This window comes from Bombina bombina, chromosome 5, assembly GCF_027579735.1.
Source record: "Bombina bombina isolate aBomBom1 chromosome 5, aBomBom1.pri, whole genome shotgun sequence".
Lineage (NCBI taxonomy): Eukaryota > Metazoa > Chordata > Amphibia > Anura > Bombinatoridae > Bombina > Bombina bombina.
Window position 1 is genome coordinate 394,201,555 of NC_069503.1, and position 18,709 is coordinate 394,220,263.

At 39.0% G+C, this 18,709-nt stretch overlaps 1 protein-coding gene across 1 annotated transcript in view; it reads left to right on the forward strand.

Annotated features, from left to right (window-relative positions):
* Positions 1-18,709, forward strand: part of LOC128661490 (ubiquitin-conjugating enzyme E2 E2) — a 141,198-nt gene that overhangs the window by 67,001 nt on the left and 55,488 nt on the right. Inside the window, exon 3 of the mRNA XM_053715739.1 lies at positions 10,313-10,460. Coding sequence (XP_053571714.1) covers positions 10,313-10,460 — 148 coding nt within the window. The remainder of the gene's footprint in view (positions 1-10,312; positions 10,461-18,709) is intronic.

Sequence of the window (18,709 nt, forward strand, 5' to 3'; positions counted from 1 at the left end):
GTCAAGAGCTTCATGAAATGGGTTTCCATGGCTGAACAACAGTACACAAGCCTCACATCAGTACGCACAATACCAAGCATCTGGAGTGGTGGAATGCACATCGCCACTGGCCCTCTGAAGCAGTAGAAATATATTCGCTCTCAGTCTGGTGGAAATATCTGGGTGTGGCGGATGCCAGGAGAGTGCTACCTACCAAATCTGATATTCTATATTAAATGTAGTTTTTGCCAGGCTTCCACATTTTCAGTTCATCAAAACTGATTTTAGATTCTTGGTCAAATTTTGAGATCCTGCAAATGTGAAGAAAATAGTTTAAATAGTATGTATAAGGAAAACACACAGTAGCAAAATGCTGTTTTCCCATAATGCATTTAGGGTGATGATTTGCATGTTTCCTAGCTGCAATTCATTAGTGGAACAATCTGTTGTTTAAAAGGATAATCCCTATAAGTATCTCTGTTTTGTAAGAACTAATTACTTAGCTGCTGCTATTTAGTGCATGTAGCTTACTTCATAGTAGCCAAAACTGACACTTGGTCTCAAAGGTACCAGTATTAATACCCTTGAAATATAAATGTAACCCCAACCACATATCAACCTAAGACTCCACAACCTCTTTCACAAGTCAGCCCTAGAAGTGACCTTCCACACTCATCACAAATTAAACCTGACAGCACCTATCCCCCTTAAAACCATACCTTCCTACAAACTAAACCCACTTAAAATTATTATCTCCCCTCATACAATTAACTATATATATATATATATATATATATATATATATATATATATATATATACACACACACACACAGTATCTCACAAAAGTGAGTACACTCCTCACATTTTTGTAAATATTTTATTATATCTTTTCATGTGACAACACTGAAGAAATGACACTTTTCTCCAACATAGGTGTGTCCGGTCCACGGCGTCATCCTTACTTGTGGGATATTCTCTTCCCCAACAGGAAATGGCAAAGAGCCCAGCAAAGCTGGTCACATGATCCCTCCTAGGCTCCGCCTACCCCAGTCATTCTCTTTGCCGTTGTACAGGCAACATCTCCACGGAGATGGCTTAGAGTTTTTTAGTGTTTAACTGTAGTTTTTATTATTCAATCAAGAGTTTGTTATTTTAAAATAGTGCTGGTATGTACTATTTACTCAGAAACAGAAAAGAGATGAAGATTTCTGTTTGTATGAGGAAAATGATTTTAGCAACCGTTACTAAAATCCATGGCTGTTCCACACAGGACTGTTGAGAGGAATTAACTTCAGTTGGGGGAACAGTGAGCAGTCTCTTGCTGCTTGAGGTATGACACATTCTAACAAGACGATGTAATGCTGGAAGCTGTCATTTTCCCTATGGGATCCGGTAAGCCATGTTTATTAAGATTGTAAATAAGGGCTTCACAAGGGCTTATTAAGACTGTAGACTTTTTCTGGGCTAAATCGATTCATTATTAACACATATTTAGCCTTGAGGAATCATTTAATCTGGGTATTTTGATAAGTTTATATCGGCAGGCACTTTTTTAGACACCTTTCTCTTTAGGGGCTTTCCCAAATCATAGGCAGAGCCTCATTTTCGCGCCGGTGTTGCGCACTTGTTTTTGAGAGGCATGACATGCAGTCGCATGTGTGAGGAGCTCTGATACATAGAAAAGACTTTCTGAAGGCGTCATTTGGTATCGTATTCCCCTTTGGGCTTGGTTGGGTCTCAGCAAAGCAGACACCAGGGACTGTAAAGGGGTTAAAGTTAAAAACGGCTCCGGTTCCGTTATTTTAAGGGTTAAAGCTTCCAAATTTGGGGTGCAATACTTTTAAGGCTTTAAGACACTGTGGTGAAATTTTGGTGAATTTTGAACAATTCCTTCATATTTTTTCGCAATCTGTTCATAGTTCCCAAAAAAGAGGGAACGTTCAGACCAATCTTAGATCTCAAGATCTTAAACAAGTTTCTCAAGGTTCCATCGTTCAAAATGGAAACCATTAGAACAATTCTTCCTTCCATCCAGGAAGGTCAATTCATGACCACGGTGGATTTAAAGGATGCGTATCTACATATTCCTATCCACAAGGAACATCATCGGTTCCTAAGGTTCGCATTCCTGGACAAGCATTACCAGTTCGTGGCGCTTCCTTTCGGATTAGCCACTGCTCCAAGGATTTTCACAAAGGTACTAGGGTCCCTTCTAGCTGTGCTAAGACCAAGGGGCATTGCTGTAGTTCCTTACTTGGACGACATTCTGATTCAAGCGTCGTCCCTTCCTCAAGCAAAGGCTCACACGGACATTGTCCTGGCCTTTCTCAGATCTCACGGATGGAAAGTGAACGTGGAAAAGAGTTCTCTATCTCCGTCAACAAGGGTTCCCTTCTTGGGGACAATAATAGACTCCTTAGAAATGAGGATTTTTCTGACAGAGGCCAGAAAAACAAAACTTCTAGACTCTTGTCGGATACTTCATTCCGTTCCTCTTCCTTCCATAGCGCAGTGCATGGAAGTGATAGGTTTGATGGTAGCGGCAATGGACATAGTTCCTTTTGCGCGCATTCATCTAAGACCATTACAACTGTGCATGCTCAGTCAGTGGAATGGGGACTATACAAACTTGTCTACGAGGATACAAGTAAATCAGAGGACCAGAGACTCACTCCGTTGGTGGCTGTCCCTGGACAACCTGTCACAAGGGATGACCTTCCGCAGACCAGAGTGGGTCATTGTCACGACCGACGCCAGTCTGATGGGCTGGGGCGCGGTCTGGGGATCCCTGAAAGCTCAGGGTCTTTGGTCTCGGGAAGAATCTCTTCTACCGATAAATATTCTGGAACTGAGAGCGATATTCAATGCTCTCAAGGCTTGGCCTCAGCTAGCGAGGGCCAAGTTCATACGGTTTCAATCAGACAACATGACAACTGTTGCGTACATCAACCATCAGGGGGGAACAAGGAGTTCCCTGGCGATGGAAGAAGTGACCAAAATCATTCTATGGGCGGAGTCTCACTCCTGCCACCTGTCTGCTATCCACATCCCAGGAGTGGAAAATTGGGAAGCGGATTTTCTGAGTCGTCAGACATTGCATCCGGGGGAGTGGGAACTCCATCCGGAAATCTTTGCCCAAGTCACTCAACTGTGGGGCATTCCAGACATGGATCTGATGGCCTCTCGTCAGAACTTCAAAGTTCCTTGCTACGGGTCCAGATCCAGGGATCCCAAGGCGGCTCTAGTGGATGCACTAGTAGCACCTTGGACCTTCAAACTAGCTTATGTATTCCCGCCGTTTACTCTCATCCCCAGGCTGGTAGCCAGGATCAATCAGGAAAGGGCGTCGGTGATCTTGATAGCTCCTGCGTGGCCACGCAGGACTTGGTATGCAGATCTGGTGAATATGTCATCGGCTCCACCATGGAAGCTACCTTTGAGACGAGACCTTCTTGTTCAAGGTCCGTTCGAACATCCGAATCTGGTCTCACTCCAGCTGACTGCTTGGAGATTGAACGCTTGATCTTATCGAAGCGAGGGTTCTCAGATTCTGTTATCGATACTCTTGTTCAGGCCAGAAAGCCTGTAACTAGAAAGATTTACCACAAAATTTGGAAAAAATATATCTGTTGGTGTGAATCTAAAGGATTCCCTTGGGACAAGGTTAAGATTCCTAAGATTCTATCCTTCCTTCAAGAAGGATTGGAAAAAGGATTATCTGCAAGTTCCCTGAAGGGACAGATTTCTGCCTTGTCTGTGTTACTTCACAAAAAGCTGGCAGCTGTGCCAGATGTTCAAGCCTTTGTTCAGGCTCTGGTTAGAATCAAGCCTGTTTACAAACCTTTGACTCCTCCTTGGAGTCTCAACTTAGTTCTTTCAGTTCTTCAGGGGGTTCCGTTTGAACCCTTACATTCCGTTGATATTAAGTTATTATCTTGGAAAGTTTTGTTTTTGGTTGCAATTTCTTCTGCTAGAAGAGTTTCAGAATTATCTGCTCTGCAGTGTTCTCCTCCTTATCTGGTGTTCCATGCAGATAAGGTGGTTTTACGTACTAAACCTGGTTTTCTTCCAAAAGTTGTTTCTAACAAAAACATTAACCAGGAGATTATCGTACCTTCTCTGTGTCCGAAACCAGTTTCGAAGAAGGAACGTTTGTTGCACAATTTGGATGTTGTTCGCGCTCTAAAATTCTATTTAGATGCTACAAAGGATTTTAGACAAACATCTTCCTTGTTTGTTGTTTATTCCGGTAAAAGGAGAGGTCAAAAAGCAACTTCCGCCTCTCTCTCTTTTTGGATTAAAAGCATCATCAGATTGGCTTACGAGACTGCCGGACGGCAGCCTCCCGAAAGAATCACAGCTCATTCCACTAGGGCTGTGGCTTCCACATGGGCCTTCAAGAACGAGGCTTCTGTTGATCAGATATGTAGGGCAGCGACTTGGTCTTCACTGCACACTTTTACCAAATTTTACAAGTTTGATACTTTTGCTTCTTCTGAGGCTATTTTTGGGAGAAAGGTTTTGCAAGCCGTGGTGCCTTCCATCTAGGTGACCTGATTTGCTCCCTCCCATCATCCGTGTCCTAAAGCTTTGGTATTGGTTCCCACAAGTAAGGATGACGCCGTGGACCGGACACACCTATGTTGGAGAAAACAGAATTTATGTTTACCTGATAAATTACTTTCTCCAACGGTGTGTCCGGTCCACGGCCCGCCCTGGTTTTTTAATCAGGTCTGATAATTTATTTTCTTTAACTACAGTCACCACGGTTTCATATGGTTTCTCCTATGCAAATATTCCTCCTTAACGTCGGTCGAATGACTGGGGTAGGCGGAGCCTAGGAGGGATCATGTGACCAGCTTTGCTGGGCTCTTTGCCATTTCCTGTTGGGGAAGAGAATATCCCACAAGTAAGGATGACGCCGTGGACCGGACACACCGTTGGAGAAAGTAATTTATCAGGTAAACATAAATTCTGTTTTCTACAATGTAAAGTAGTGAGTGTACAGCCTGTATAACAGTGTCAATTTTCTGTCCCCTCAACATAACTCAACACACAGCCATTACTGTCTAAACCGTTGGCAGCAAAAGTGAGTGCATCCCTAAGAGGAAATGACCAAGTTGGGCCCAATTAGCCATTTTCCCTCTCCGGTGTCATGTGACTCGTTAGTGTTACAAGGTCTCAGGTGTGAATGGGGAGCAGGTGTGTTAAATTTGGTGTTATCGCATTCACACTCTCTCGTACTGGTCACTGGAAGTTCAACATGGCACCTCATGGCAAAGAACTCTGAGGTTCTGGAAAGAAATAATAATTTTTGCTCTACATAAAGATGGCCTAGGCTATAAGCATATTGGCAAGACCCTGAAATTGAGCTGCAGCACAGTGGGCAAGACCATACAGCGGTTTCACAGGACAGGTTCCACTCAGAACAGGCCTCGCCATGGTTGACCAAAAAAGTTGAGTGCACATGCTCAGCGTCATATCCAGAGGTTGTCTGGGAAATAGATGTATGAGTGCTGCCAGCATTGCTGCAGAGGTTGAAGGGGTGGAGGGTCAGTCTGTCAGTGCTCAGACCATACGCCGCACACTGCATCAAATTGGTCTGCATGGCTCTCGTCCCAGAAGGAAGCCTCTTCTAAAGATGATGTATGAGAAAGCCCGCAAACAGTTTGCTGAAGACGAACAAACTAAGGACATGGATTACTGGAACAATGTCCTGTGGTCCGATGAGACCAAGATAAACTTATTTGGTTCAGATGGTGTCAAGCGTGTGTGGCAGCAACCAGGTTAGGAGTACAAAGACAAGTGTGTCTTGCCTATAGTCAAGCATTGTGGTGGAAGTGTCATGGTCTGGGCCTGCATGAGTGCTGCCGGCACTGGGGAGCTACAATTCATTGAGGGAACCATGAATGCCAACATGTACTGTGACATACTGAAGCAGAGCATGATCCCCCTCCCTTCGGAGACTGGGCCGCAGGGCAGGATTCCAACATGATAATGACCCCAAACACACTTCCAAGACGACAACTGTCTTGCTAAAGAAGCTGAGGGTAAAGGTGATGGACTGGTCAAGCATGTCTCCAGACCTAAACTTTATTGAGCATCTGTGGGGCATCCTCAAACAGAAGGTGGACAGCAAATTTACACTGTTATACAGGCTGTACACTCACTACTTTACATTGTCGCAAAGTGTAATTTCTTCAGTGTTGTCATATAAAAAGATATAATAAAATATTTACAAAAATGTGAGGGTGTACTCACTTTTGTGAGATACTGTGTGTGTATGTATGTATATATATATATATATATATATATATATTAGGGTTGCACCGATACTAGTATCGGTATCGGTACCGATACCAAGTACTTGCATGAGTACTTGTACTCGTGCAAATGCACTGATACTTAAACCGATACCTCCACTTACTACCCATATGCTATCTTGTGGTGTTTTTTTCAAACTGCATGTTCCCATTTCATTTAAAGCTTGAGTGGAGACTAAACTAAAAATTGTTTACTACTGTTCTGCCAATACAAATTGCTCTTATTTGTATTATTGTAGGAGAGATCACTGTACCTCGTTCAGACAAACCCCTGAAGTACTGGGCAGTTAATAAACTGAGATTTCCAGCTCTGGCTAAAATGGACCAAAAATATATTTCTGCCCCATGCAGTAGTGTGGAAAGTTGAACCTCCTTACTGATAGCAAAAACAGACTTATAGCTGAACATGCAGAGATTCTTCTGTTCTGTTCCTTAAAAAGAACTTGCCACTAACTTTTGAAAAATTATTCTAATTGCTAGATTGCCTTTTATACTGCTAGTTCTCATCTTGCACAATTCTGTTCAAAACATACTGTACTCTGAGGAACATCTTAGCTTATATAATTGCAGGAAGAGTACTCATAGGAAAAATTAAGTTAATCCTAATGAACACTCATCCTGCAATTATAGGACTAGATTTAGATTACATTTGATTGGTAAGCTTTACCAATGCTCTGTTCACATTTCCAACGCCATAGCCTTTAATGGAGTAGGACGTGTAATGAGAGCATTGATAAAGCTTACCAGTCAAATAATCTAGCCTATAGTGTTGTTCACCATGATTAAACAGTATTCTGTTCTATTTTTTACTGTATGGCACTTTTGGTTGGTTGCAATTTTATATTTGTTATTTATTGTTGTTGTTAATATATTTTATTGTAATATCTGTATTTCTAAACATGTTCTGTGAACTATGTGACAAACAAAACCTATTTTATTATTTCATAATGTCTTTTGAGCTACAGTCCTTCATAATTATAAAGAAGGAATCTTAAAAAATTAGTCTGTATTGTGCTTGGTAAACTGTCACATGACATAAAAAAAAAAGTATCGGTAATTGGTATCGGCGAGTATTTGAAAACAAGTATCGGTACTTGTACTCGGTCTTAAAAAAATGGTATTGGTACAACCCTAATATATATATATATATATATATTTCAAGTAAGGAGCATTTCTTACCAACTTCTAACGGATGCATGTAGCCACAGGTAAATGCATATGCAGGCAAATAATTTCATGTTGACTAATCTGGAGTAATGATGAAATGAACTCTCCAACAGATTCAAACACTCCCTGCTTAAACTTTGGGTTATGATGTTTGGTGTCTATGAATAGCTCACTTAGCTAGATATATAACAACATATTTTATTTTATTTTTTGGCATGTGTTATAGAGATTTATAGAACACAGAGGCCTGGCAGAACTCCTGGAAAGTAAATCTTAATTGCATAACATCTTAGTATTGTTTATTTAATTTGTTACAGATATTACATGTCAAGTTGTCTTGCTAAGTGTATGATATTGTTTGCCGATAGTTTTATATGTTTCATATATTCAAGTCATTGGTGTGAATATCAGTGAGTGCTATCTTTTACCATCCTATTTCAGACTTTTGCCCCTTTTGCAGTACATTGTAGTTTGCCATATTTAACTCAGGTGTTTTTTTTTTTTGTTTGTTTTTTTAAATTTCTGTAGCAATCTAATCCTTTACAAAGGCCGTCATTTGAATTAGTAAATATGATTAATTACAAACGCAGTATAACAGACAAATCTTATTTATTGCAATTGGATTGGCAAAATATACACTGTCATTGCAAAAGGTAATTAATCCAACATTAATGATAATGGTTAATTGCAATCATAAAAAAGTATTCTAATTATTTTTTTTAGTTTTCTACAAATTTATATATATATATTAAGCTTAGAAATGTGTGTGTGTGTGTATATATATATATATATATATATATATATATATATATATATATATATATAATGTGTGTGTATATATATATATATAATTGTTTTATATAATTGTTTACATTACATTGCATTATAAAAATATGTGCAAGATGCTGCTTTTAAACAGACTAACACTGGTTTTTAAGAAGTCAAGGCTGTGAAAAATAAAGTCCAAATTTTAAAGCTGCTTGAAAGTTATTTGATGATGGGCTTCAATTGAAAAGCTAGCTGGTGATTGGTTGGTGGTTATGGTCACCTGTCTATTGGTCCCTTGTAGTGCTTTGCTACTTTAGAGCTGACTTTGTTTAAACTTGTATGCACTTTTATGTTCCTTTAAGAATAGAAAGTGTTTCTCTTACTGGATAGCGGACATTGGCACTGTGTTTATTGAGGAAATACAATTGATTAGGAATATTACAAAAGTGAATAAAAGAGCCTCTAAAGCAAGCTTATTCATAACTGCCGCTAACTCGCCTTCTCTGGTTAGCGCAGCCGACTTAGTTCGAGCTCAACCTATACTTTAAATGGATATTGCAACCGTTCTGACTTGTGCTGATATTACAAGTTGAAAGTTATAGTTTGCACTCTAGTGGAAGCCAAAACTACACCAGAATATTTAGCATGACTTGAGACCTGAAGTAAACTGTAAGGGCAAAAAAAAAGTTACACAAAACACTTGTGAAACACATAAAATAAAGTATTACTCACATATATACACTTTTTAATAAAAATGTATCATTTAAATATTAATAAAAAGGCGTTAAAAGGGATATGGTTTATGACAAAATGTATGACTAGGAATGTAATATGCACGCTTATGCGGAACTTGTATTATAGCCCTTAATGCCTGCTCATAAACAAACCATAGGACCATAAAAATGTATTTACTTTAAAGGGACTGTCTACTTATAATTTTTTTATTGTTTACAAAGATAGATAATGCCCTTACTACCCGTTCCCCAGCTTTGCATAAACAGCATTGTTATATTAATATACTTTATAATCTCTAAGATTTTCTGTTTCTAAGCCCCTGCAAGCCGCTCTTTTCTCAGTGCTTTTCTTTAGCTTTTTTACAATATTGCTCATAGCCAGACAGTGCTAGTTCATGTGTGCCATATAGATAAGATTGTGCTTAATCGCGTTGAGAATGATAACGATTATGCAGGAACCATTACTAATTGGCTAAAAAACACTGAGATAAGGGGCAGGGTAAGGGATAATCTGGAGAGCCTTAGATACAGGTAATCATAGTGGTAAAACATGTATTAATATAGCAGTGTTGGTTATGCAAAACTGGGGAATGGGTAATAAAGGGATCTATCTTTTTAAACAATAACAATTTTCAAGTAGATTGTCCCTTTAATTCAGCATTAACATTTAACATTTTAATGTGTTCACAGTTTAAAAACTATTGTAATTCATTTAGGTGTTTATACAGAAGTACCCAAACGTTTCAAATAAGTAGCCACATTTTTTTCATTTGAAAGCCTGCCAAACATATTTTATAACTTGTATCAATGAAAAAAACTAAATATACTTCTATATAAACAAGCTTGAAATGTGCAGAAATTGGCCAGTTGGAAAGGATAGAGGAGTAATGTGAGATACGGCCTGATGATAAAAGGATCTTCATAGCTACGATAAATTGTCTGTTTGTCTCGCAATCCCGGGGTCTGGACATATTTTATTAAAAAAAACTATCTGTCTTGACAAGTGGCAAAAAATATGGCTAGCTCCTGAGCATACCTAGGAACGCTTTTCAACAAAGAATAACAAGAGAACAAAGCAAATTTGAAAAGAGAAGTATATTGGAAAGTGGTTTAAAATTCTAGGCTCTATCTGAATCATAAAATAAAATTTTGAAGTTTTAGGCCCTTTTAATCTGTTAAATTAAACTTCTCATTGGCAACCTTCCACTTTGCTGCGTACAATTTGCTTGTGAAAATACAGTTTAGCTATGGTTTTAATGACCTAATAATGTGTTAACTGATTATATAACATTTTCTGGATTAGTTATGTGAAATTATTTTGTTTTCCTTTTCTCCCAAGGTGACATTTCGGACAAGGATCTATCACTGTAATATTAACAGCCAGGGCGTGATCTGTCTTGACATCCTGAAAGATAACTGGAGTCCGGCCCTAACTATTTCTAAAGTTCTCCTATCCATCTGCTCACTGCTTACAGACTGCAATCCTGGTAAGAATCGTTAATGATATTTATAGATCCAAACTAATGTTTAATGAGTTAACATGAGTAATCCTTAGCTCCAGTTCTTGCTGTGTCCCAGCACATCAGAATATAAGAGCCTGTCTACTTCATCTGATAATCAGTAACTCAGCCGGTTTGGTTATGGAAATTTGTTTCTTTATGTTGTGGTCTATATTGGTGTCTTGAAAACTCAGGTTAAGAAACATTAACGAAACATAAAAGTGCAAAAGAAAACACTTTAATGAGTTATATGCAAGCAATAGTACAGTAGATAAATGCAATGCTATATGTGTTTAACTCCTGAAAAATGGTTAAACACATAGTTAAAGACAGCTCTAGGGGAGCAATTCACTACTGGGATGAACACATCTGTTGAGCCAACAACATGAGACAATGTGTGTAGCCTTCCTTCCTCCTAAGTGAGTACTCACAAGAAGATATACACTTGCGTAGACTTCCTGTACAAATATGGCCATCTTCGAAAACCTGCCACCATATTGTAAAGGCAAATCCTTAAACTGTCCTTACATTGTGAGCTCTGTCTAATAGAGGGATGGGGCCAAACAGGGACGCCAGACATGATGCGGTGGTGTCCAAGCAGCGCAGTAGCAAAATCAATACTTCAGTATTGCAGGTCCAGATGCCCCCCCCCCCAGATGTGCACACACAGTCTTCATAGAGACTTCCGAGACCAATGTAGTTATGCCCTTTACTTAATGAATAAGTGTTAGGGTGCAGCAATAGTTAATTACTGTACAAAAACACAGCAATCATGAATAATCTAATAGTCTTCTTGAGTTTAGTCATGAAAAAAGAAAATTACTAATAAACTATAGAAGGTATTTTTTTAAGAAGTTGTGTGGTTTCGTTCGCAGTGTTGTGATGGTTATGAACAGCCCTAGAAAATCCCACTAGATTGTGGATAACAAAAATAACTGGAAACATTGGGTGTATGAGCTAAATGTTCATTATGTATAACAATAAAAGGACTAGGAACTTTGTTTCCTCTGGGGGAGGCACTGGCATATTTGTATTGGTACTGGTCATGAAAATTACCTGTTATTTAATAATAGCAATGAAGCCTTTGAAAAATTAGAATGATTATAATTAAACTAGCCCTAAAGCCTGTGTACACGCATCATTTTCTGCAGTGCAGCGGTTCTGCCCGCCCCAGCCCACCATGCCTGCTCCCGCCCCAGCCATTCCCGGTCCTGCCCCCTCCGCCTGCTCCCGCCCACCCTTTCTGCTGTCTGATCTTCATGGCGGTCACTGCTGATCCTTCCTTACGGTGAGGTATGTTTGTCTCGCGCGGCATTCTCTACTGCGCATGACTCCATCGGACAAACATACCTGGCCTTTTATAATATAGGATAATGGAAATCAGTGGTAAATCTGTATTCTGTGCTTCAGTAAAATGAATTATTATCAAAGGTTGTGCCAAAAATATTTTTGGGTTTCAAATCCCTTCAATATCCAATCTTCACAGACTTAATTTCCAAGTTGCTGTAAAAGGTTCATATGTTATGCTAAACAGCTAATAAGAAGCAGAAAGCTTAACCCTAAAAAATGTGCTCAAGGCTTGTTTTTAGGAACTTTGTCCTCCATCTCCTGCTCACAAGTGGCTTTCAATGTCAATGATTTAAAGGGACAGTTTACCCCAAAAATGTCTCCCCTTTAAATTGTTCTGAATGATCCATTTTACCTGCTGGAGTGTATTAAATTGTTTACAAGTAGCTCCTTTACCCCTATTTCGGTATTTGAAATAGCTGATTTTGCCTGTGGTATCCCCACCTATACTGAAAGTTTTTATACTGGAGTCTATGCTATTAAAAAGCCTATGTAAACACAGCCAGCAGAAGAAATTACACTCCCAGTTTGTGCAGGATAGTTAAGTAATAAAATGTTAATTGTCCAGTGTTCTCTCTAAGTATTGAGCTTTATTTTACTGACAAACATAAGATAAGGAAGCAAGTACACAAAATGATAACATAATGAGATCTGATTTTACCTGAAAGTTCAACCCACTGTAATTGGCAGTTGTTTAAAAGCACAAAATCAGCTAATTTGTATACTCAAACCTGAAAATGCAATTTCTCATACATGTTATACTTTGCAGCTGGTTTAACAAGTCATTGAAAATACATTAATGGAAAAACTATTTTAAGTGTACTGTCCCTTTAACTCTGCAACACAGGTGGCGGAGAGGCTGCGGCCTTAAGACCTCGGCTACTTAACTAGCATTTCAGGCTTGCTCGTGCCCCTAAGCTGCATCCACAGCCCTGTGTCTTTGTTACAAAGTATGGATGTTTCTTTCATAACTACATAATTTCCCATTACCTGTGTATTAGATACAATTTGCTTAAACTGAATTGGATAATTCCAAAAATATGACCATTCCCATGCACATTAAAGCTTAGGAAATGTTTGTACAATAAATTGTGTAATTATCCATAGTAAAACAACTTTTCAACATACTTTCATTATTTATTTTGTCCCCTTTTCCTATGATTTCATTCTGAAAATATGTGGATTTTCCAATTCTTGTGAAAAGTGCAGACTCCAGACTTAACACTACTATATTACACCCATTCATTAGTTGCACACTCTAGTGGCCCGTTTATGGCCATTGCAGAGAAGGGAACCTATGCTATATCATAGCAGAGGCCATTGTTTTTTGGACACTTCATGCTCATCTTTTTCAATATTTAAACAACTAATATAATTTAAAAAAAATTCAAGCTAATCCTTGCTTTGAATATATAATTTTCTCGAATTTATTTAGGGCTAGATTACAAGTGGGGCAAACAGTTAACCCTTTTCACTTGCATACTAACCAAGCGAGCACAATGGCTGAACTTAGAATACTGTGTGCGCGTTGACATATTTGCCCATAGAAGTCAATGGAGCAAAAAATGTGTGTGGGGGGGGGGGGACTAACATCCAACTTGCGTGCAAATCCGATCTCATATTCTCATGTGCGCTAACCTGACCTGAAAATCTGAATGTTACATTCCGATGTTCTTAAAATACAAGAATATGTTCTTTTTATCCGTAAATATATATATTTATAAGATTCAGGAATATCTATTTAAAAATGCATAGACCATATTCTATGTGCAGAACTTTGGAATCTCAAATATTTACAGTAAATGCACAGTATAACACTATTAAAAATTAATAGTGCATTAATATGATTCTACATGTTTTTATCTATGCACTTATGTATATGTCTATATATGTGTACATATGTATTCTTTTTATATGTGTATACTGTATACAGTATGTCTGTAAATACATGTAAATACATTTCTTTCATGTAATTAGCATTAGTCCATGAGCTAGTGACGTATGAGATATACATTCCTACCAGGAGGGGCAAAGTTTCCCAAACCTCAAAATGCCTATAAATACACCCCTCACCACACCCACAAATCAGTTTTTACAAACTTTGCCTCCTATGGAGGTGGTGAAGTAAGTTTGTGCTAGATTCTACGTTGATATGCGCTCCGCAGCAGGTTGGAGCCCGGTTTTCCTCTCAGCGTGCAGTGAATGTCAGAGGGATGTGAGGAGAGTATTGCCTATTTGAATTCAATGATCTCTTTCTACGGGGTCTTTTTCATAGGTTCTCTGTTATCGGTCGTAGAGATTCATCTCTTACCTCCCTTTTCAGATCGACGATATACTCTTATTTATATACCATTACCTCTGCTGATTTTCGTTTCAGTACTGGTTTGGCTTTCTACAACATGTAGATGAGTGTCCTGGGGTAAGTAAGTCTTATTTTCTGTGACACTCTAAGCTATGGTTGGGCACTTTTTTATAAAGTTCTAAATATATGTATTCAAACATTTATTTGCCTTGACTCAGGATGTTCAACATTCCTTATTTCAGACAGTCAGTTTCATATTTGGGATAATGCATATGAATAAATCAATTTTTTTCTTACCTTAAAATTTGACTTTTTCCCTGTGGGCTGTTAGACTCGCAGGGGCTGAAAATGCTTCATTTTATTGCGTCATTCTTGGCGCTGACTTTTTTGGCGCAAAAAATGTTTTCTGTTTCCGGCGTCATACGTGTCGCCGGAAGTTGCGTCATTTTTGACGTTCTTTTGCGCCAAAAGTGTCGGCGTTCCGGATGTGGCGTCATTTTTGGCGCCAAAAGCATTTAGGCGCCAAATAATGTGGGCGTCATTTTTGGCGCTAAAAAAATATGGGCGTCACTATTGTCTCCACATTATTTAAGTCTCATTATTTATTGCTTCTGGTTGCTAGAAGCTTGTTCACTGGCATTTTTTCCCATTCCTGAAACTATCATTTAAGGAATTTGATAAATTTTGCTTTATATGTTGTTTTTTCTATTACATATTGCAAGACGTCCCACGTTGAAACTGAGTCAGAAGATACTTCTGGAAAATCGCTGCCTGGTGCTGGAGCTACCAAAGCTAAGTGTATCTGCTGTAAACTTATGGTATCTGTTCCTCCAGCTGTTGTTTGTACTGTTTGTCATGACAAACTTGTTAATGCAGATAATATTTCCTTTAGTACTGTTGCATTACCTGTTGCTGTTCCGTCAACATCTAATACTCAGAGTGTTCCTGATAACATAAGAGATTTTGTTTCTAAATCCATTAAGAAGGCTATGTCTGTTATTCCTCCTTCTAGTAAACGTAAAAAGTCTTTTAAAACTTCTCATTTTTCAGATGAATTTTTAAATGAACATCATCATTCTGATTCTGATAATGGTTCTTCTGGTTCAGAGGATTCTGTCTCAGAGGTTGATGCTGATAAATCTTCATATTTATTTAAAATGGAATTTATTCGTTCTTTACTTAACCCCTTAATGACCACAGCACTTTTCCATTTTCTGTCCGTTTGGGACCAAGGCTATTTTTACATTTTTGCGGTGTTTGTGTTTAGCTGTAATTTTCCTCTTACTCATTTACTGTACCCACACATATTATATACCGTTTTTCTCGCCATTAAATGGACTTTCAAAATATACCATTATTTTCATCATATCTTATAATTTACTATAAAAAATATTATAAAATATGAGGAAAAAATGGAAAAAAACACACTTTTTCTAACTTTGACCCCCAAAATCTGTTACACATCTACAACCACCAAAAAACACCCATGCTAAATAGTTTCTAAATTTTGTCCTGAGTTTAGAAATACCCAATGTTTACATGTTCTTTGCTTTTTTTGCAATTTATAGGGCCATAAATACAAGTAGCACTTTGCCATTTCCAAACCACTTTTTTTCAAAATTAGCGCTAGTTACATTGGGACACTAATATCTTTCAGGAATCTCTGAATATCCATTGACATGTATATATTTTTTTTTAGAAGACATCCCAAAGTATTGATCTAGGCCCATTTTGGTATATTTCATGCCACCATTTCACCGCCGAATGCGATCAAATAAAAAAAATTTTTTACTTTTTCACAAATATTTTCACAAACTTTAGGTTTCTCACTGAAATTATTTACAAACAACTCATGAAATTATGGAATAAATGGTTGTAAATGCTTCTCTGGGATCCCCTTTGTTCATAAATAGCAGACATATATGGCTTTGGCTTTGCTTTTTGGTAATTAGAAGGCTGCTAAATGCCACTGTGCACCACACGTGTATTATGCCCAGCAGTGAATGGGTTAATTAGGGAGCATGTAGGGAGCTTCTAGGGTTAATTTTAGCTCTAGTGTAGTGTAGTAGACAACCCCAAGTATTGATCTAGGCCCATTTTGGTATATTTCATGCCACCATTTCACCGCCAAAAGCAATCAAATAAAAAAAAATTGTTCACTTTTTCAAACTTTAGGTTTTTCACTAAAATTATTTACAAACAGCTTGTGCAATTATGGCACAAATGGTTTTAAATGCTTCTCTGGGATCCCCTTTGTTTAGAAATAGCAGACATATATGGCTTTGGCGTTGCTTTTTGGTAATTATAAGGCCGCTAAATGCTGCTGCGCATCACATGTGTATTATGGCCAGCAGTGAAGGGGTTAATTAGGTAGTTTGTAGGGAGCTTGCAGGGTTAATTTTAGCTTTAGTGTAGAGATCAGACTCCCACCTGACACATCCCACCCCCTGATCCCTCCCAAACAGCACTCTTCCCTCCCCCCCCCCCCACAATTGTCCCCGCCATCTTAAGTACTGGCAGAAAGTCTGCCAGTACTAAAATAAAAGGTATAAAAAAAAAAAAAACATTTTTAAGCATATTTACATATGCTGCTATGTAGGGTCCCCCCAACCTCCCTGATCCCCCCAAAATAGCTCCCTAACCCTCCCCCTCTGCCTTATTGGGGCCATCTTGGGTACTGGCAGCTGTCTGCCAGTACCCAGTTTGCAAATAAAAATGTTTTTTTTTTATTATTTGTTTCTGTAGTGTAGCTTCCCCCCCACAGTCCAATACCCCACCAGCCAAACCGATCACCAAAATAAACATATTAACCCCTTTGATCCCCACTTCTAACAAAAAACTTTCTGTAGCGTAGTGGTTCCCACCCGCTCCCTCCCCGTGCACGCGCCCGCCCGGCCTCCCCGTGCACGTGCGCACGTCCGTGCGCGTCCCCCCGCCCGTTCCCGCCCCCCTCCGCATCACAAAGGCCATCGATGGCCGCCACCCACCTCCCACACCGGCTCCCACCCACCAACGAACGTAGCCGTTAATGTCCGGTGCAGAGAGGGCCACAGAGTGGCTCTCTCTGCACCGGATGGCTACAAATGGTTATTGCAGGATGCCTCGATATCGAGGCATCACTGCAATAACCGGAGAGCAGCTGGAAGCGAGCAGGATCGCTTCCAGCTGCTTTCCACACCGAGGACGTGCAGGGTACGTCCTCAGGCGTTAACTGCCTTTTTTTTGAGGACGTACCCTGCACGTCCTCGGTCATTAAGGGGTTAAAGAAGTCCTAATTGCATTAGAAATTGAGGATTCTGGTCCTCTTGATACTAAATCTAAATGTTTAGATAAGGTTTTTAAATCTCCTGTAGTTATTCCAGAAGTTTTTCCTGTCCCTGGTGCTATTTCTGAAGTAATTTCCAGGGAATGGAATAATTTGGGTAATTCATTTACTCCTTCTAAACGTTTTAAGCAATTATATCCTGTGCCATCTGACAGATTAGAGTTTTGGGACAAAATCCCTAAGGTTGATGGGGCTGTCTCTACTCTTCCTAAGCGTACTACTATTCCTACGGCAGATGGTACTTCCTTTAAGGATCCTTTAGATAGGAAAATTGAATCCTTTCTAAGAAAAGCTTACTTGTGTTCAGGTAATCTTCTTAGACCTGCTATATCTTTAGCGGATGTTGCTGCAGCTTCAACTTTTTGGTTAGAAGCTTTAGCGCAACAAGTAACAGATCATAATTCTCATAGCATTATTATTATTCTTCAACATGCTAATAATTTTATTTGTGATGCCATCTTTGATATCATTAGAGTTGATGTCAGGTATATGTCTCTAGCTATTTTAGCTAGAAGAGCTTTATGGCTTAAAACTTGGAATGCTGATATGTCTTCTAAGTCTACTCTGCTTTCCCTTTCTTTCCAGGGTAATAAATTGTTTGGTTCTCAGTTGGATTCTATTATCTCAACTGTTACTGGAGGGAAAGGAACTTTTTTACCACAGGATAAAAAATCTAAAGGTAAATTTAGGTCTAATAATCGTTTTTGTTCCTTTCGTCACAACAAGGAACAAAAACCTGATCCTTCATCCTCAGGAGCGGTATCAGTTTGGAAACCATCTCCAGTCTGGAATAAATCCAAGCCTTTTAGAAAATCTAAGCCAGCTCCTAAGTCCACATGAAGGTGCGGCCCTCATTCCAGCTCAGCTGGTAGGGGGCAGATTACGTTTTTTCAAAGAAATTTGGATCAATTCCGTTCACAATCTTTGGATTCAGAACATTGTTTCAGAAGGGTACAGAATTGGCTTCAAGATAAGGCCTCCTGCAAAGAGATTTTTTCTTTCCCGTGTCCCAGTAAACCCAGCGAAGGCTCAAGCATTTCTGAAATGTGTTTCAGATCTAGAGTTGGCTGGAGTAATTATGCCAGTTCCAGTTCTGGAACAGGGACTGGGGTTTTATTCAAATCTCTTCATTGTACCAAAGAAGGAGAATTCCTTCAGACCAGTTCTGGATCTAAAAATATTGAATCGTTATGTAAGGATACCAACATTCAAAATGGTAACTGTAAGGACTATCCTGCCTTTTGTTCAGCAAGGGCATTATAT